The sequence below is a fragment of the Symphalangus syndactylus genome, chromosome 10 (assembly GCF_028878055.3).
Source record: "Symphalangus syndactylus isolate Jambi chromosome 10, NHGRI_mSymSyn1-v2.1_pri, whole genome shotgun sequence".
Taxonomy (NCBI): Eukaryota; Metazoa; Chordata; class Mammalia; order Primates; family Hylobatidae; genus Symphalangus; species Symphalangus syndactylus.
The window spans coordinates 120,558,749-120,579,561 of record NC_072432.2 but is presented as its reverse complement, the minus strand read 5'-3'; the positions used below and the strand labels follow the sequence as shown (position 1 = coordinate 120,579,561).

The 20,813-nt window shown below is 51.2% G+C and overlaps 1 protein-coding gene across 3 annotated transcripts in view; it reads right to left on the bottom strand.

The window, feature by feature from the left end:
* The window catches only part of SCARA3 (scavenger receptor class A member 3), a 42,220-nt gene extending 24,020 nt beyond the window's left edge, over positions 1-18,200 (bottom strand). For 2 of the 3 annotated variants that reach the window (XM_063610848.1, XM_055295788.2), the window contains exons 1-3: positions 17,853-18,200; positions 2,193-2,291; positions 376-495 (exon numbers count right to left, since the gene is read on the bottom strand). In XM_063610848.1, coding sequence (XP_063466918.1) covers positions 376-495; positions 2,193-2,291; positions 17,853-17,859 — 226 coding nt within the window. In that variant the 5' untranslated portion in view covers positions 17,860-18,200. The remainder of the gene's footprint in view (positions 1-375; positions 496-2,192; positions 2,292-17,852) is intronic. The other variant, XM_055295789.2, reaches the window with a different exon arrangement.
* Between the last annotated feature and the right edge of the window lie 2,613 nt (positions 18,201-20,813).

Genomic DNA, 20,813 nt, shown 5'->3' with positions numbered 1-20,813 from the left:
TCATCAGGAGAGTTGAAAGATACCAAATTAATTGCACGATCGGGGTGGGGCCTAGACATCGACATTCTTTAAAGCTCCAAGGTGGCTCTAACGTGGAGCTGAAACTGAGAAGCACTGACCTGGTCGTATCATCTCATTACACCAATGGGAAAGCAGGGGTCCCCAGAGGCGGGTGCCTTCCTCAAGGCCACAGATCTTGTCAGTTGTCAGTGTCTGCAGTTTGGATTAGGCATAGAGATCCCCTAGCCAGGAATATGCTGGCTCTGGGCCCTGGGATACAGATGTCAAGTGTTTGTCTTTGCAGGGGAGCTTTTGGTGCTGGATCCCTGACCAGACACCCCCCTGCAGCCCCGGGTGGACAAGCCCTGGACTCACCCAGAGAGGCCAACACGGCCACAGCCACCAGGAGTAGGGCCAGGAAGAGGTAAAGAATCCGCACTGATGTGTGCAAAGATAGGTTCTTCTGGCAGCGGCTGCAGCGGGGACCTGGCCGGCCTGTGGGGGACACAAGGAGGACAATGGCTTAGGCCAGGGGCCCAGGTTGGAGCTGAAGGGTCAGTTCCATGTTCCTGCTCTGGCCTGTCTCATCACATTCAAACCAGGCTCAGAAGGGGAGCTGTTCTCGACCCTCATTCTCTACCTGTCCTACCTCCTTTCTCTAGGTGCTGGCGCTTTCTGGAATGCAGGAACCGAGTCAGGACTTCAAAGAACAGCCCCCGGCACTACCATCATCCTCTCTCCAGGGCGTCTTCATTCAGCCCATGGGGAGGGGAAACACCTCTTCCCTCTCCATTGGTCCTACTGATGACCCACAGGATGAGCAGCCAGCCTGAGGCCCCACTGAGTGACCAACTTGTCTGGGCTTACCCAGGACCTTCTGGGTTTTAGCACTGAAAGTCTCCTGTCACAGGAGCTCCTCAGCATGGTGCCAATCATCCGGGTTTGCTAAGATTGTCTAGGTTTTAAAACTGAATGTCTGCCGGATGCAGTGGCTCATGCCTGTAATCCCAGCACTTTAGGAGGCTGAGGCAGGGGGATCACTTGAGCCCAGGAGTTTGAGGCCAGCCTGGGCAACATAGCAAGATCCCATCTCATTTTAAAAAAAGAAAATGGAAAGCCCCACACCCTGGGAATCCCCTCAGTCCCTGGCAAACCAGAATATTGGTTACCAGTCCCCAAACTTTTCAGGAAACCAGTTCTCCTGGAAACCAAACAAATTGTCATGGTCCACCAGTTGAGTTGTTGGCATGGAGGAAAGAGGGAGCCAGATGGTCCTGAATATGCAGGCAGGTGGCCAACACCCAGTGGGAAAGCAGTGATGGCCCAGCTGTGAATTCCTAAGGTGAACTCGCCTTTAGCCACACATTCTGACTACTAGGACTTTTAAAAATCCTGATGCCCAGAACACACTCCAGGCCAAATAGGAATTTCCAAGAGTTTGTCTCATGCATCCATGGGTGATTGCAATGAAGAGCCAAGGTTGAGAACAACTGCTCTAATCTACACCAAAGGCACTGAGAGGCCCCATTCCAAACAGCAGTTCAGGTGGTACGGGACACAATGAAGGGGACAGTTCCAGGCCAGCTAGGAGACAGGCCCCAGGGACAGGGTATGTAGCTCTGGGAGATGGCAGAAGTCCCTGATGGGTCTCGGGAGGACCCCGGGAGACAGGTGGCACTTGTGTCAAGCTTTGATTTCAGGCCAAGCGCAGTGGCTCACACCTGTAACCCCAGCAATTTGGGAGGCTGAGGCGGGCAGATCACTTGAGGCCCGGAGTTTGAGACCAGGCTGGGCAACATAGCAAGACCTTTGTATATACAAAAAATAAAAAAATTTATCCAGGCATGGTGGTATGTGCCAACAGTCACAGCTACTTGGGAGGCTGAGGTGGAAGGATCACTTGAGCCCAGGAATTTGAGGCTGCAGTGATCTGTGGTTGCACCACTCATACTAGCCTGGACGACACAGCAAAACCATGTCTTTAAGAAAAAAAAATATTAAATTCCTTTGACTTCATTGGTACTGCACGCCCAGGGCCATGAACTCTGCCCTTTCACCATCCAGGAAGCAGTGGGGAAAGGACACCCAGGCTTTTGAAACCACCTAAAGAGACAAATCTCTCACTGGCCTGGGATGGAGACAGGGATCTCTCAGCCCAGAGTGGAGATCAGGGGCAGCCCCAGAGTCCTTACCCTTCTGGGTGCATGGGAAGGTTGGCATGTCCTCGTCATCACCTGCCAGGTCCTCTTCTGTAACGCACAAGGCATCTCCATCGCCGCCGGCCGACCTCACTATAATGAAGCCAGTGCCGTCAGACCCAAAGCCATCCCAGGCCTCTCTACCCCTTTTATTTTTATTTACCAGTCCCCATATCCCATGCCCACCTCTACCCCTGAGCCAGCTCACTGAGCTCCAGGTGGCCTGATGTAAGCTGCAAAATGGGGGTGGACATAGGAATCAAGTGGCTGAGGAGCTGGGATGTCCACCCCTCTGGGTAAGGAGAGCTCCCCATTTCCCACACGCTGGGAAAAACACATGGGCCACCTCAGTGCCTGCTCTCTCTGCAGCTCGCTGAAACCCATGGAGGTGGAGTAAGGAGAAATAAGAGCTGGCTGCTTGCTCTGGCTTAGCGTCCTTCTATTCCCCAACACTTGGTCACCAAAGCAGAATTCCTCTTCTCCAGGGACAAGGCTGAATCTGGCCCCAGCATAGTCCCCACCAAGACTTTGCCTCCAGTATAGCCAGGACGAGGCCAGAGGGAGGAGGAAACAGGATGGGCGCAGATCCCTGCCTCATGCAATCTCACCCAGGACCCACCAGGGTGTCAAGGGGCCTTGGGCGGAGCAGGTCTCCTGTCAGAGGTTGATTCGGTGCTTATTCTCTGAGACAATATGGTCCCTAACTAAAACCTAAATGATGTATCCCTCACTCAGAAGATTCCTCTAGTTCCCCAGACACCCTTCACCTCCCACTCCCGTAAGACCTGGCCTTTTCTTCCTTTTCTCCTTCCTTCCTTCCTTCCTTCCTTTCTTTCTTCCTTCCTTCCTTCCTTCCCTCCTTCCTTCCTTCCCTCCTTTCCTCCCTCCTTTCCTTACTTCTTTCCTTCCCTTTCTCTTTTCCTTTCCTTTCCTTTCCTTTCCTTTCCTTTCCTTTCCTTTCCTTTCCTTTCCTTTCCTTTCCTTCCCTACTTTCCTCCCTCCTTTCCTTCTCTCTCCCTCCCTCCCTCCTTTCTCTCTTCCTTTTTCTCTCTCCTCCCTCTCCCTCTCTATCTCTTTCTTTGCTGTTTTGCTGGGTCCTTAAGGATTCCCTGCTTTCTTTCACCTTTAGCTATGCACTTAACAGTACGTCTGTAGTTTATTTAATGTCTACATTTTATAGCCCGAGAATATTTTAAGCTGGTAATGCTAGAAGCAGAAGCTTCAAGTTTTGCTTTTTTCGTTTTCTTTTTTTTCTTTTGAGACAAAGTCTCGCTCTATTGCCCAGGCTGGATTGCAGTGGCGCTATCTCAGCTCACTGCAAGCTCCACCACCTGGGTTCACGCCATTCTCCTGCCTCAGCCTCCCGAGTAGCTGGGACTACAGGTGCCCGCCACCACGCCCGGCTAATTTTTTGTATTTTTAGTAGAGACGAGGTTTCACCGTGTTAGCCAGAATGGTCTCAATCTCCTGACCATGATCCACCCACCTTGGCCTCCCAAAGTGCTGGGATTACAGGCGTGAGCCACTGTGCCCGGCCTCCTTTTTGTTTTTAATGCAATAAAGTGCTGGGTTTTGCCTCAAGGCAATCTTCACAACACCTTATAAACTTCACAGTCCAGAGAATCACATTTATGTACAAAAGGACTGAGGTTCAGGGAAGTGAAGAATGTTGCTTAGCAGCCCCCAAAATAGAAGTGGTGAAGCCAAGATGTGAACTTGGAAATCTTTTCTACCATACCTATGACCACCTTGAGGTAATGAGCAAAGGTTCTACAAAGTGCTAAGAAACCTTGCTTCTGCAACTACAAGGTCAATGGGTAGACAAGAAGAGGGTGGCACATGAATGAGCTGCGGAGCCTCGGGGGCTCCTGACCATGACTGATGGGCATCTTGAGCCGCATCCTAGACCTGTGAGCACCTGAGGCCCAAATGCCATGCCACGGCCATTGTGATCAACATAGGAGCTGAGATGCAGTTGGCAAGGTGCTGTTGGTAAACAAAGGCAGCTCCGAATGGACTCAGTAGGGAGGGGACTGAGGGTGACCCCAAATTAAAGATGCCACCATCATGGCCATGAATGCCCTCTGCTCGGCCTTCAAGCATGGCTTAAACGTCACTTCCCCAGCAGTCTTTCTTGAGCTCTCAGACTAGCATAAGGCCCTGTTGCCCACACCTCACATGCTCTGTGCTCTCCTGTGGGAGAATGCTCCTCTCCTGTCCATGCAGCAGCTCTCTTCCCCGGCGCTTCAGTTCCAAGGGCAGGGACTGCCTGTCATGTTCTCTGCTTTATCCAACACCCCTAGCACAGTGGCCAGCACAGAGAAAGGCTCAACAAACACAATTTCAAATAAACCAATGAAGGATTTGGTATTAGGCTTTCCAGCAGTTCTTTGCCTGCCTGTGGAGCTCTCTGGGGAGCTTTCAAGGGACCACCCCCAGGGATTGAATTAATGTGGGGTGACAAAGGAGACCTGGGGTTTAGGACTTTGAAAGCGCTCTTACATCTGTTATCCCATTTGATCCCTACAACTAGTCCGAGAGACAGAGTGAGAACATTTTCTCCTGATTTGATAGGTGATGAAACTAAACTTTGTGTATGTGTGCACATGTGTGTGAGAGTGTGTCCGATGCATGTGTGAGTACACGTGCATGCCTGTGTGTGTGCCTGTGCTTGCACATGTGTGCACGTACATTTTTGTCCATGAGTGTGCATGTGTGTGTACCTGTGTATGTGTGGTGTGAGGTTTTTAATGCCTGGCTCAAGTCATAGAGCTGGGCAGTGGCAAAGCTTCCTGAATCCTGGTTTTCCTCTCCACAATAGGAGATTCCAGGTAGGTTTGCTTTCCGGGGCACTAGTGCGTGTGTGTGGGAGGTGGGGGTGTGGGCAAGTGCTTTGGAGGGTAAAGTGGGAACAGGAAGGAAGCATGAGAAGTTCCTTTTCATGCATATCCTAAGAAGCATCACTTTCAGCTCTCCTTAGGCAGCTGTCCCGTCATCAATCTGCCAACAGTTTACAAGGAAGCCTGGCCTGGGCGGTCACCAGGATTACGATCTCTTTCCCAAAATGAATGCCTGGGGCAAGGCAGGGGAATTCCTTGGTATCTTCTGTTTCTGTCTGACCAAAACCTCACCCTCGTAGCCATGGCATCTCACCTCCAGAGACCCCAGTCAGAACCACGCTGTGGGCCGTATTCACCACTGCCCCGGGGCTACCGTGGGGAGGTATTCCTTCCATCCCTTAGAGCAGAGCTGCCTCCTCAGCCCGGTTCCTCATTTCTCCCCATCCTTGAGCTCCTCTGCCCTCCCCCATGACTGGGCCTCCTCCCTGTTCTGGCTCTAGGGCCAATTTCATCACTTCACTGTTTATAGCCTTTGCAGGGAATCTGGGATGACTTAAATCAAGCAAGGCTGACACCAGCCTTCAGCAAACACCCTCTCAAAAAACACAGAGCTTTGTTATAACCAGCTTTCCCAATGGACAGCCCCCCAAATTAGCAACTGTTAGCCAGTGGAAATTGCTAACGAGGCTTTCCAGTACCGCACCGAGTGACCCATGGGAAGGGAAGTGGCGGCTGCCAGCGAGGATCTTGGATCTCTCTAGACTAGGGGGACCATGGTGTTTGGCCATCTTCCCTCCACTGACATCTCAGCTCCATAACTCACAGCCCTCCCCGATCCCCAAAGAGGTCTTCTCTCTCTAATCCCTTGGATTTCCTGTCTTCCAGCACTAAGCCCCAGACCGTGGGGACCCCTGACTCACCTATGTCTGGAATGCTGTAGTAACTCACCACTGTAGCCTCGTTCACTTAGTGAGAACATAATCCAAAGCATTTGTGAGGCTCTTATAAGCCGAGCCCTTTGCAAGCACAAGCTCATTATGTTCACGTTATACCAAGATTGTTCTGATCAGAGTATGTATGAATGAATAAACAGTCATCAAGAATGAAAAAGCCCTGGCTGAGGCCCCAGAGTAGTGATTGATCAGAGGATGACTGATTAGGCAGGCATCCGTAGTCCCTCCTTGAACTAGGCCAAGCGGGGTTAATAGAGATGGGAAAAGAATTTCCTTCCCCTCTGGGTCTTCTATGCCTATTCTTCTGCCATTAAGGGCAAACTGACTTAGTGTTAGGTGCACCAGCTCTCCAAAGGGGTTTCAGGGATAGAGAACCACAGCCTGAGAAGGTGGGAAGGGAATTTGCAAATTCACCTCCATCATGTCACAAAGGTTCAGAGAGGTTAAGTGGCCTGGAAGCTGGTTAGTGGCTCCTAAATATCCAAGAATTTGAGGCAGAATCCAAACACGTATTTGAGTGTCTGCAGAGTTGCACATGCCTATCTCAGAAATGCCTCAGAACTAGGACAAGGCCTTTCCATATAAGCCTGATATCTGTTGACAGGTCATGCTCCTAGCAGTTTGCTACATCCCTGTGGTCAGGAAAGCTCCCCTCAACTGCTTTCAGCACAGGGTTGATCACATAGTGGATGTTTCATAAAGATGTGTTTTCTGGCCTTCGGCAAAGTCCTATGTCTTCAGTTAACTGTTATCCTCTGCTATTTTAATCAGGAGCTCATGTGTATTTAAAAAATGAAGATTGATGACTTAAAATAGGGTTGGAATCTGGTTTATTCTTAGGATTCTCCATGGCTAGAGAGTGTTGGGGATGATGGATGCATTTGGAGTGCAAAGGCTTAAAGCAGTGAAGGTGAAATTTATATACCAAGGGCTGATGTTTGAACTGCAAAGGAATGAGCTGGTGGAGGATTGGGTAGGAGCAAAATGTTGGCTCTGCTTCTCCTCCCCTTCTCAGAACAGAACAAGGGACATCATATTCTTCTCCTAAAGCTCCAAGGGCTCTTGTTTGGAGGGGTGGTGTTTTTCCATTGTTGTCCGTTAATTGCCTTTCAATACCACCTGTATGTAATATGTCTACAGCTCTCTAAAGTAAGGCACTGGTTCTTGTCTGTGTCGTGTACGAAGAAATGTAGGACCCTTGACATGCTGAAAATCGAGGAGTGCCTGAGTGTGAAGCATGCTGGGTGTCTGGAAGGGTAATGAAATCATCATGTTATGATAGGCTTGAGGTGTCTGGAGAGAGGCTCCGTTTATAGGAAGGCAGAAATAGCATTGGTTGCCTTCTGTCTCTCCTCTCTCTCTCTCTGTCTCTCTGTCTCTCTCTCTCTCTCTCCCCTTCCTTTCTTCATTTTGTGGATTCCAGGAGAAAGGTTATTTCGGCAGGAGTGGGTGGGCTTGGAAGAGGACACTGGAGAAGATAAGGTGATGCTGGGACCTAAAAACCTATGGGAAAACTCCTCTCTGGGGACAAACTTGGGACAACATGGGAATCATGAAATAACGAACATCTAAAACTCCATGAGCCAGTTTCTGCCTGCCCTGATCCCAAGGCCCCAAGGGACCACATCTGCTGTGAGGGAGAGCCATGGTCCCTGTCATAAAGAAGCCAGCCCCATGGATTTCCTAGTGAAAGGCACAGCCAGGCCCCAATCTTCTTGCAGCGATTACTATCCAAATCACAGGCAAGGTGCTTAGAAAAAAAAGTTAAATAGCCTGAGAAGGCCAAGGCCAAGGCTGCAAACCCAGACCCATAAAATAGTGGCAACCACGAGAAATTTGAAAGGGCCTCACTTCCTGTCATCCCTTAGGTCACAATATCCATCTCAAACTCCAGAAAGAAGGACAGCCACAAGAGGAGGAATTCCTTTTTTTTTTTTTTTTTTTTTTAAGCTTCTGCTCTCACAGAGCCACGTAGCAAGTTTGATGGAGGGTGCATGTCTTGGCACATTGCTAAGCACGGCCACTGACTCCACTGGGGTTGAGCTTGGTTCAGCTCTCCGCTTGGGGGTAGAAAATAGCCTAGACCTGTTAACCAACTGCTAAATCAACTGTGGTCACCAATGCCGGCTTTCTTTTGGTTGACCAAAAATGTGTCCTTGGTTCCCTCTTTTGCCTTTCTGGGACTGCATTTTTCCATCTGAGTCAACAAGGGGGAGAGATTCGAGGAATTGAATAAAAGGTCTTTCTTTGGGCACTTCAAGGAACATATTTTGATAATTATCTTCTGCAGGGTTCACAGAGTGGGTTTTCAAAACAGCCAATTGGATCAGTAAAAATAAAGATTTCAGAGTCTTCTCTGGAGCCAATGCTATATTTAAAGTGCAGAATAGCTATAGTTTAAGGTTGGAGAACGCTATAAGTAAGGTTGCAAAATTGTTTTCATTAGAGCCCTTCCGCCACGACCCCCTCTCCACAGGCTTCCTTTGTGGGTTTGTCTGTAATCGGTTGGGAATCCGCCTGCCCACTCAGGTCTGAAGACGCGGGTCCTTTCCCTTCAGATCCTCCTGCTCACCAAGTTGTCCTTTTCTGCTTCCGTGGCTCTGCCAGTTTCTCTCTTCCAGCACTCGCCTCTTTTTTGGTCCCCATCCTCAAGCTCTTGCGTCCCTAAAACCACATCTGCTGCTCCGAGACAGGCTTCCCTCGCGGTTCCTGCCACCTCCACCTGAATCCCTTCAGCTGCCTCCCACTCTGTTCTTGGTAACCACAGAGGTTGTGGGTAAATCCCTGCTTTATCCTAAACCCTCTTTATCCTAAACAACTTTCCTCCCCTTTCTTGCCCTCAACTTTTCTAACTGGGACCCTATTCTAGGTGGTGCAATTCTTCATTAGACGGGCATGGCCCACTTTGCACATTCAGCATCCTGGCCTTGCCCGCTTAAGGCCAGTAGCAATCCCTGGTCATTGTGACAACCCTGAATGCCCACCCATTTCCAAATACCTGCTCGCAGGCTGGTGCCGCCTCTAGTTGAGACAAGAACCCAGGCTACTCACTCAATGCAACAGGAACGCTCCCCCCATTACTTGCACACTGGTCTCCTCTGTGTACACAGCACCAACCCCCCCGACTTCCCTGACCCCCATGAATTCAGAGGGATGAAGGGGTGGGAATCACCGGCTTTCTTTTCTTCTCTCTCTTTTTTTTAATAGACAAGGTCTTGCTCTATTGGCCAGGCTGGAGTGCCGTGATGCAATCATGGCTCAGTGCCGCCTAGACCTTCCGGGTTCGAACAATCCTCCCACCTCAGCCTCCTAAGTAGCTGAGGCTACAGGTTTGTGCCATCACACCCAGCTAATCTTGCTTATTTTTTGTAGAGACAAGATCTCACTATGCTGCACAAGCTGGTCTCAAATTCCTGGCCTCAAGTGATCCTCCTTCCTGGGTCTCCCAAAGTGCTGGGATTATAGGCATGAGGCACCATGCCTGGCCAGGAATCACCAGTTCTCTTGATCCCTGTTGTCACCTCTGATACTGCAAACCCTACCCTGTCTTGCATGGGCACCCCACTTCCCTCCTCTGAGCTTCATGTTCTTTGTGCATAAATGGTGGGGAGATTGTCTGCTTCAATGAGCTGCTGTGAAAATCCAATGAGACATATATGAAAAGTACCTGGCACATAGTAAATGCTTAATAAATAGTAGCAGTCACTTTTATTAGGATTATTTTTCTATCCTGTTCCGATAATGCTGCTATTTACTGCCATGTCCCAACCCCCATCAGTCCCAGGACCAATTTCCAACTTTCAAGAAATCAATTTTTCAAAACATATCCTATGGGACACTAGTCCCAAATTATTCTTTGTGAAAAAGGACTATTTGATCAAGTAAGTGTGGAAAACCTGGCATACTCTATCGCCATCTTAGAGATTCACATTCACATAGTAAACATTTTGAAAAGTCCTGCAAAAAAAAATAAGCCCATTTAAATCTGTGTTTAATTCCATGTTTCCCAGACTTATTTGGCCATGGAACTTCCTGCAGATCTTGAAAAATATATGTATCTTTTAATTCTGGGATGTTATGTTCAGAGGCAGAGGGACTCTGACTTCAGGGAACACTGTTCTGGATAATGACATCACCTGGATTAGGTGATTTCTTCATTCTGTCTCCTGCTATCCACTTGAATGGAGGCAGCTTTTCTGTTGAAACTCAGGGCTCCTGGACACGGGATTTACTGTCTTATCTCTACACATCCTGCCTGCCCTCTGGAGCTTAAGGCTTATTGCTGTTCCATCTGCTTGATCTCAAGCCCCTTACCTTCTTCATCCCCAGGGCACTAAGCCTTTTCTTACTCTCCTTCCTCCAAGCTCTCATTCACCCTGAGCTCCAAGACCAGCCCAGTCCCCAGGGTTGGCTTCTGCCCCCTAGAGCCTGTAGTTCTCTCTCCTGGCCAGGGTCCCTTCCATCCTCAGCCTGCTTTCTTTGAATTGCACTAGGGAAGCCCGGAGCTCCAGGAGAGTGTCAGAGGGTGGCATGCATTTGGTTTCAGCCAAGTCCTGCCATCTGGATCCTCACTTCCCATTCCTGGGTTCCTCCTCAGGTCAGCCCACCTCATTCTCCAAAGATGAGCTCACCCCCTCCTTTTCTGAAAGGATCAAGACCATGAGGTTCCAACTTCTTTCTTTATCACCCACTAACTCTGTCCAGATGCCTACACTTCAAACCCAGTCTAGGGGAGGGATGGGGAAAGAGGCCTTCTTGTTCATTCTGAGTAGCCTGGCACCTTCTGTCAATACTGCAAGGGCGAGTGCCCTTTGACTCAGTAATCCTCCTTCTAGGAACTTCATGTTAAGAGAATAATTATACAACTAGGCCAAGGTGTACATGTAAAGGTGATCACTGCATGCTATGATAAACCTGAGGGAAAATGCAAATAGCTAAAATACCCATCTCTAGGGGATTGGTTACATAAATTCTCACAGAGTCTTACTATGGGATGTTATGAAACCATTTTTAAAAAACACTGCAAGCTGGGTGCTGTGGCTCACGCCTGTAATTCCAACATTTTGGGAGGCTAAGGCAGGAGGATCACTTGAGCCCAAGAGTTTGAGATCAGCCTGGGGAACAGGGTGAAACCTCATCTCTACAAAAAATACAAAAATTAGCTGGGCATGGTGGCATTTATCTGTAGCCCCAGTTACTTGAGAGGCTGAGGTAGGACAATTGCTTGAGCCCAAGAGGTTGAGGCTGCAGTGAGCAATGATAGTGCCACTACCCTCCAGCTTGGGCAACAGAGCAAGACTCTGTCTCAAGCAAAGAAACAAACAAACAAAAACAAAAGCAACAACTAAAAACCACCACCACCAACAAAAACCCTAAGTAATCGGGAGGCTGAGGAGGGAGGATGGCTTGAGGTCGGGAGCTGGAGACCAGCCTGGGCGACATAGCGAGACTTCATCTCTACAAATAATACAAAAATTAGCTGCGCATGGTGGCACCTGCTTGTAGTCCCAGCTACTTGGGAGGCTGGGAGGATCCTTGAGCCCAGGAGGTCAAGGCTGCAGTAAGCTACAATGGTACCACTGCACTCCAGCCTGGGCACAGAGTGAGACTATGTCTCAAAATAAAATAAAATAAAAATAAAAATAACATGGATAGTACACTCTTATCTACACGAAAAAAATCTGTGCAAACATACACAGAATGATTTCTGAAGAATATTCATCCACATTTTGTCATTTATTATCTCTAAAGGGTAGGAGTTCATGTGAGTGAATGTTTTTCCTTTCTGGAATTTTTTGATTTTTTAAAAAATAATAAATGTGCTACAAAAAGGTTAAAGGCAGCTGCTAGTAATGCAGAGTCTGTGTCTGTAACCATCTTTTCTCCTTCCCTTGCCTCCCAATAAAGAGATTCTTTTTTCTCAAAGCGAGTCTCCCCCAGTTCCACTGCTCTGTCCCCAAGTCCCCCCATGCCTCCTCTTCTGTCCTCCCCCTCCCAATGAGCACGGGCCATCCCTGCCTTGAAACCTCTTTGAGCTGGGCCCTGCCTCCCACTCTAAGGACAGCTCCTCCTGCGCCTTTGCTTCTGATCTACTCAGCCCCTCTGGCCCTTGCAACCTGGCCTTCTCTGATCCGCAAATCCTGAGCTAACTCTGCTGATCAGCAGTCAACGCGGTGGGTCATTTCCTCCCCCTTGGAACTTTCTCCTCTCAATTTCCATGACATTACCATCATGGTTCTCCGCCTGTGTCCTTGACTGCTCCTCCTGGCTCCTTTACAAGCTCATTTTCTTTCTCCCACTCTCTAAAAGTAGACGTTTCTCAACATGGGCTAAGGCCATGAGAGAGTATTTCCAGGGGCAAGTGGCAAACAGGCCTTCTCCTGACAAACCCTCCCAGGGCTCTCCAGTGTCAACCAGACACAACCGCATGTCCTTTATGGAGCACTCAGGTCCTTTCTGGCTTAGGGCTCCCTCAACTGCAGGCCATCTTTCTCCCCCACCACCAAACACTCTTCCCCCAGGACCTACTGTTCAGCTTTTCCCAGCACTCCTTCCTGCCCTCTTCACTGACCCCATCCAAGTCTTCCCCACCCTTCAGCTCCTCCCTGAAGCCTTTCTGAACTGCCTAACTTGAAATGCTCCCTTTCTCTCCCGGGATTCCCATCCAATCTCCCATTTATGCCATGCATTTGTTCTTTTGTGGCATCTGCCTGGATGATTCAGTTCTCGTCTCAGGTGTGCACGTCTTGTTTCTGTTGGGAGGGCAGAAAGCACCCAGGCTTGCCTTCCAACTAGTGTGCTTCCTCCCCAAAGGCAGGAACTCCATACATTTTGGCTGACTGAAAAGTGTGGGCTGGGGCAACATCCCAGAATAACCCATTTTTTAGCTTGGGTTCAGGTGAAGGGGAAGGTGTCTCATCTGAACCATGAAGAAGGTGCCTGCAGGTCTCCACCTGGAGACGTTGAAGACACTGATGAAAACACGGCTGTGAAGCCCAGAGAGGTGAATCTGGTGCCATCAGATTTGCTGACTCCCACGTGTCGCATCTTCGAGGCTGGGAGAGATTGTTCAGGGAACGGGTGCCAGCAAGAACCAGGAGCCTGTCTGTGGCTGAAACGAGGACGAATCTCGAAGAACAGCAGCAAAGAAGGAAAGCCAGGAAAAGAGCCCAACCCACCCCCAAACTCTCTCGCTGGGACCTCCCTTAAGACACGTATCACTGTTAATCTTTTTTTGAGTGACTTGGGCACAAATCCTATGTGTCCTAGTAAAGAGTAAGCTCCCTGAGAGAAGGGACAGCGTCTGAGCTCTTTGTAGCTTCCTCAGTCCTTAGACATATATAGACGTACAGAGCCGGGCACTTGGCAGTCTATATATGTTTGTTGAATACAGGCATCTTTCTGCATGTTTACGGAATGCCTGTGTGAGCTTCTGAGGATACCATGGTACAGTACAGATGTGCACACTGAACAGATGTAGTGGACACCCCCGAAGTGCCAGAAACAGACAGAGACCCCACTGTCATGAAACTTACACTCTGATGCCATCCCGTGGGATCATCTGGTCCACCTGGATGAGGGGACTGACCCCATGGAGTACCAGGGACTTCATCCCAGTGATAAAGCTGGCCTGTGATGGGGCTGGGCCTGACCTCGGGACTCAGTGCTCTACACACACACACACACACACACACACACAATCACTAAATTAAACATCATCAAACATGGGCAGTGCATGTATGAGAGGCATGCCCAGCTATGCCACCCTGTGCATCAATTCTAACACCCAGAACAGCTGCCTGTCCTTCACGGAAACCGCCAAGCTATCCATCAACCTAGCCTACTGAGAAACAGAAGGCTTTTTCCTCGCCCTCGAATGAGCCTTGGGACCTGAGTCTTCAGTTATTAGGCTTACCCCCAGCTAGAGGGCAAGGTGACTGTTTTGGCTGGGGGTGGAAGTGGGGCCCATGTTTGAGGGTTTGGAGCCGAACTCCAACATCTAAGCTGCTGTGCTCCCTGGACCCCTCAGTCAGGCTGTCTGGTGGCTCTTTTCACCTTCAGCACATCAGCTCCTTTTCTTCTAGCCCTGGCTCCTTCTGGTGTCCCTGGGGAACGAGGTCAGGCTTTCTGGGGCCCCCAGCCTGGCCGCTCATGGGTGGAGATCCTCTCCTCTCGGCCAGACGAGCGGTGCAGGGCAGATTCCTCCTGGGACTGTATCGCTGTATTTTCACAGCCCTTTCTCTCCCCACCTCCACCCTTTGCCCACATGAAGTGGGCGCTGCTCTCTGATTCTGCAAGGAGGGGTTGTTCCTCCCACGCCTGAGGAACAGAGGGCTGCCCCCTGTCCTGGCCACCGCAGCCAAGCACAAGTCTCTCGGGGCAAAGAGGCCGCAAGGTGGGCCCGCTTCCAGCTACCTCACCACTAAGTCACTTCCGCTCCCCAAGTGGTGCTCAGGCACAGAGCTCTTGGGCCTCAGGGACCACCCAGGAGGACAACAGGGCCAAAGAGGGCAGATGATGGGGCCAGGACTAAAGCCCATGTCTTTGACTCTCAAATCAGTCTTCACAGTGCACCAGCCTGTGTCTTGGGCATCTTGGGGGCGGGTCCCTCTCACTGGAGGTGTGGAAACAACCCCACAGGTGGCTGCTAATGGCTTGGACAAGCCAGTGGGAAGCTCCAAGGTAGGCCTATCACCAAGGGGCTGGTGGCACCTGAGTGTCCCCTTAGGGCTGCGTGCGAGAGGGGCCAGGTGCCAGCTTGGATCAAAAGAGGTAGCGGCCTGGGAGGCCCCGTCAGCTGTCCGTGGGGCAGGAGGGGCCTCGGGTGGAAATGGCTTGGCTGGCAGAGTGGGCCCTAGCACTCAGCCACCGGTGGGCTGGGCAGCCCGACTAGCGTGTTTTCTTAATCACTATCCTCACTATCACCCGTTCTCCATACAACATCACATCACATCACATCACATCACATCACATCACATCAATCACATCACATCACATCACATCACATCACGTGTTTGTTTTGAGGAGGGCATGATCCTTTGCTAACAGATGTATTTCGAAGATTGGTGTGGGCTTTGGAAGAGCACGGGAAGGGCTCTCTGGAAGGGGCTGCCTGCCCGACTCTGCCGGGCACTTTACTTTTTCCACTCGAGTGAGAAAAATCCTGGTTCTTTATACCCCACAGATCCCCGAAGCCAATTATTTGCTGTCTGCCCTGCCGTTTCCATCTCAGGTAGAGGCGGCAGCTCTTCCCGGCTGCCAGGGAGGGAAGTGCTGGAAGTCAGCCCCCAGCCCCGCAGCCCGGGCAGCCCCTGCGATGTTATGGGAGATCACTGAGGGGTTTCCAGAGGCTGGAGGAAAAACACACCAGCGCCGCCCTCAGGGCCTCCGTAGACAGGAATCCCACTCTGCACATGAAAAGGCTGTGGGATCCAAGGGAAAGGAGGAGAGAGACAGGGCTTGGCTTCCTGTATAGGAACCCACAGCACAAGGAGAGCCTGGAACCCCGCAACGTGGTCAGCGGGTCCTCCTCAGGCACCTCTTTTTAAATATTCATTCACACCAGCTCTTTTCTTCTCTATTTCACATGGTTTTGGCCCTGCCTCTTTTTTTAAATAAATTTTATTTTTTCAGAGACAGGGTCTCACTTTGTTGCCCAGGCTGGAATGCAGTGCTGCAATCACGGCTCATTACACTTCAAACTCCCAGGCTCAAGTGATCCTCCCTCCTCAGGCTCTGGAGTAGCTAGGATTACAGGTATCTGCCACCACGCCCTGCTGGTGCTTGTCTGGAATTGGGGTGGAGCCACTCTGAGAATGTGAAACATCTTACCACCATCATCAAGGTCCAGGGCAGTGTGGCCCCGTGTAAGATGTAGTCCAAGACCTTTCTGGAGGCTTCCGGTAATGGTTTGCCCTGGGCCAGCTGACTTCAGAGGGTTCAGCTGCAAAGGTGTCTCAGTGAGGAGCAGGACTTGGGGCGAGGCTCCCCTCATTGCCTGCCAGGTGCTCCCTAGTGCTGATTATAACTTGCTTGGCTCATCCTGCACAGCCTAGGACTTGGGGAGGCCAACGGGAAGCACAGAAAAAAGGTGCCAGAGGCAGAGGGAAGGAAGCCACAAAGAGGCAAGGTGGATTCCAGACTAGAAGTCAGGAGTCCTGGGGTCTAGTCACCCCGACTAACTGTGATTTGTAACAACTCACTTCTGTCCACAGGACCAGCTACGTAATTGGTGGGGCCCAGTGTAAAAGGAAAGTGTGTGTGTTTGTGTGTTGGTGGGAGGGGATGACTTGTTAAAAAATTATAAGAATTTCAGGCCTCATTGTGGATCAAGGCTGTAATCCCAGCACTTTAGGAGGCCGAGGTGGGAGGATCGTTTGAGGCCAGGAGTTTTAGACCAACCTGGGCAACAAAGTAAGGCCCCATCTCTACCAAAAAAATAAAAAATCCAGGCATGGTGGTGCACACCTGTAGTCCCAGTAGTCCCAGCTACATGAGAGGCTGAAGTGGGAGGATCACTTGAGCCCAGAAGTTTGATGCTGCAGTGAGCTATGATCATGCCATTGCACTCCAGACTGGGCAACAGAGTGAGTCCCTGTCTCTAAAATAAAACAAAATAAAATACATTTTTAAAAAGTTCAAGATTGCACCTGCAGAGCATTAAACTCTGCAGTGTGGGACCTTGTAGGATGGCACTGGTTGCAGAAGCCATGAAACCAGCCCTACCTGCTTGGGCCTCAGTTTCCCTAACTATGCAATGTGGAGGCTGCATCCAGTCAGAAGTTTGTTGGTGGAGCCCTTTCTTCCAATGAACCCTCAGGCCGTTCTATGTATGAGAGACAAACAGAGTTGCTCTGGTTGAAGTAGGCTGAGAACTCTGGCCCCACCTCTTCCACCTCCATACCTGTCAGTGGCACCTAAGAGTGTGGTTGAGAGCCCTGTGGATGATCTCAAAGGCCCTTTTCAGTTTCTACTTTCTGTAAGCAGATGAGGTGGGGAGGTTCTCACTGCTAGGAACACAAGCATCTGCCGGGGGTGTTACAGAAGGATTACTGAAAGACACCCGGAATGGCGTTAAAAACCTCAAAGGTTCCCTGCCTCATAAGATAACTCCAAAGCCTGCTTCTCCTCTAGCCTCAAAATGCCCTTGAAGACCAAGTAGGGGCCTAAAGACACCCAGGCCCCGGAAATGGCCACGTGGGATCATGTCTGGTTCTTATTTCCATCCCAAGAACTGGCTGCAAGGGCCGCCCTGGTGCTGGCTCACCACCCTGGGGAGAGCTCAGTCCTGGCCCATGGGGCTTCCCCCGCGGCTTCCTCCCAAGGAGGTCAGAGGGTGGGTCAGGCAGGGTTCAGGGGGTGGGAAGGGCAGGGCCTGGGCTGAGCGGCTCTGACACTGCAGGTCTCTTTCGGGGAAGGGCTGGAGGTCCTGGGGGAGAATCCTAGGCCTGGCCCCCGGTTGAAAGGCTTGGTGGGGGCTTCAGGGGTCTCTCTGATGGGTCCCCAGGGTAGAAATTTACACTGCTGGAAAGTTGGGCTGGTGATACCTTTCTGCGTCTACTGGTTAAAGGGATCAGAAACTTCTCTGGACTTTAAAATTATTTGTGAGGTTAGAGCAACGGCCGATGAGAACAAGACTGCAAGGGGGGTGTGTGAGTGTCCCCATCCTCCCTCTCCTCTGCTTCCTCCAGTCTTCAGAGATCCGTCCTGTCTCGCAGGATGCCCAAAAAGGCAGGGGAAAAGCCAGAGGCGCCCTGCCCTCCTCTCAGCCTCGCCTACAGAAAAGGCGCCCCCTCAGGCCCTGGGTGGAGCTGGGGTGCAGGCGGCCCCCCTCGGAACTGGCCACCACCGGCCGCGCTTACCTTTCATGGTCCCTTCCTCCGGGGCCTCAGGAGGGCCCCGCTGCAGGCGGCTGGAGCTGCAGTGGAGCTGGGCGGCCGGCAGGTCCTCCAGGGCGCGGATCGCCGTCCTAGGCGCCGCTCGCGGCCGTGGGGCTCCGGCTGGGACTCATGCTCCGGCGAGCGGGCTGCGGAGGCGGCGGGCGGAGTGGAGGGTCCCGCGGGGTCGCAGCCTGGGGACGCCCCGCCGGGCGCCTAGCGCCGCGCCCCGCCGCCCAGAGCGCGCATCCCGCCGCCGCCCGCGCTTCCCGCTGGGGCCCCGCGAGGTCTGCCGCCGCCCCTCGCCCCGCGCGCCCTTCCTCCCTCCCTCCCTCCCGCCTGCTCCTCTCCTCTCCCTCCTTCCTCCCTCGCTCGCAAGCCTCCCTCCCTCCTCGTCACTTCTTGGGCCCCGGCCCAGATCAACTTCCTTGGTATTTTCAAAACTGCCGCGGCCGGCCTCTTTGTGCCGCCGCGGGGCCCCCGCGCCCCGCCCGCCTCGCCCGTTCGCCCCCGGAGCCCCAGGGCCCAGCCTCGAACTCGGGCCCCTGCCGCGTCCTCCCTGCCCGCGCTGCGGCTGCAATGGGGGGCTCACCGGGAGAGCTCTTTGATCTTAGTCGATTTCACTATCGGGACCGCCACGTGGCTGGGGCAGGGGTAGGGACCCCAGATTTTAGCCCTGCACGTTTTTCTCACCCATCCATGGTGTCGAGGGCCTGGGAGAAGGACGTCCGGGACCGCAAGTTTTAGTGCTGAAAGTCCCGTGTCCAGGGCAGACGTGGAAGGTTGGCCACCCCGTGAGCACCCTGGCTCTGCCCCTGCCGAGCTGAGTGACTTCGGGCATCCAGTTCTCATCTCCAAGCCTCCTCTTTCCGCATGAGAGAACTGGGCCTGGAGTGCGCCGCATTCTGTGATTTATTTTTCATTTTTATTTTTTTGAGGGTCTAGCCATGCAAGCTGGAGTGCAGTGGTGCAATCTCGGCTCACTGCAACCTCCGCCTTCTGGGTTCAAATGATTGTCCTGCCTCAGCCTCCGGAGTAGCTGGGATTACAGGCATGCACCACCCAGCCGGGTAATTTTTTTTTGTATTTTTAGTAGAGACTAAAAATGTTGGGGAGGCTGGTCTGGAACTCCTGACCTCAGGTGGTCCACCCACCTCAGCCTCCCAAAGTGCCGGGATTATAGGCCTGAGCCACTGCACCTGGCCATCAAATTCTGTGATTTTGTTGGTGGAGGGGCCTCTGGGGTAAACAGTGACACCCAAGGAAAGTGAATGCAGGCAGGGAGTTGAGACTGGTCATAAGCGCCACTCAGGATTCTCACGTGTCATTTTTCATTGATTGAACAAACATTTACCAAGCTCCCAGCTGCCGGCCAGGTCTAGGTCCGCTGTCCACTCTGCCCGCCCTGCAAGCTGCCCCTGCAGGAAATCAATCAGGTGACATGGGTTTTAGAAAAGAGAAAAGACTTATTGGCAAGGGCACCAAGACATTAGGTGGGAGAACAGCTCTCAAATCCACCTCCCAGAAGATAAGGCTTAAGGATATTTATGGGTTAAGGAAGTAGAATGGTCTAAGCCATGGGGAAAGGCAATTGGCTGTGGGGACAAATGAAGAAACAGGTTCATTCCATGCCAGTGTTGTCTGAGCTCATGGTATTTCATAGGACATATATGCAGAAAATGGCAGCGTTAGCATGATCCAAGGGTGGAGTTTTTTGGCTCTCCGACATTGAAAGGCCACCTCTTGGGGCACTTGCCCAGTTGAAGGGCCAATGGTCTCACCAGTTTGAGACGGACAGGAGCTAGTCCAAGTTCCTAAAAGACAACTGAAGAGATCATTACTATGGTGGCCTATGAATGTTACGTATAAAGTAGCGAATGAAGGTTAAGTTTCAGTGTTCAGTGCTGTAGCTTCAGCTTCATGGGAAAAGGAAAACAAAAATAAAACCACCAAAAAAAAAAAAAAAAAAAGCAAGCGAGCAACCAAAAGCAAACAGGGCAGCCAGACCATACCAAATCGGTTTCGCTACAAGGGAGCAGGCTCTGCCCCAAGCTCCAGAAGTGTGAGGAACATGTCACATGGCCAGTCTGGTTAGGAAAGCCAGTATTAAACAAGTAGCAGTGCAGAAGTGGGATGAATGTCATGAGAAGAAAAGTGCAGGGAGAAACGGGACCACAAAGTGGCACAGGCCAGCCTGGTCTCTTCTGATGCCACAGTCAGCACCATCTCCCCATCCCCAAGCCCTATTTAATGCTGAAGTGAAGTAGGTGAGACCCAAGGGGAAGAGAAAGTGTTTCCTAAGCCTGGAGTAGAGAAGAGGACAAGGACAGCCACCCCTGTCTGTAGATCCCATCACATCAGCAAGGGTGACGCTGTGTTCTCTCGAATCTCCATTTCGCCATGGCAAGTTTATAGTTTGCAAAGTCCCTTCTCTCCATGATCTCAGCAGAACCTCACAACCACCTTGAGTGGGGGAGCCCAGGGACTGTGCTGCCCATTTTACAGATGAGGAGACTGAGGTTTAGAGAGGGCATTGCCTGCCTGGTGACAGTCATGTGCTCCTGTCACCTGTATCTGGATTCTGAGTTTGCCACATGATCTGAGTCTCCCAGGACTAGGGCATGGATCAGGAGAGTTGTTTTGTAAACCCCAGGGAGATAGTCACCTTGGAGGTTACCTGTATGCTAACTTATTTACCTTGGAAGTTACCTGTATGCTAACTTATTTAATCTTCATGTCCGCTCTATGAAGTGAGCAGTATTATTGCCTTCATTTTTCAGATGAGGAAACTGAGGTATGGAGAGGGTAAATAATGTGCTTAGCACCACGGAGCTAGTAAGTGGAGACCTTGGAATATGAACCTAAGCAGGCTAAACCCAATGCCTGTGTGCTAAGCACGGTCCACTACACTGCCTCTCATAGAGGGTGCTCAAACATTTGTTGACA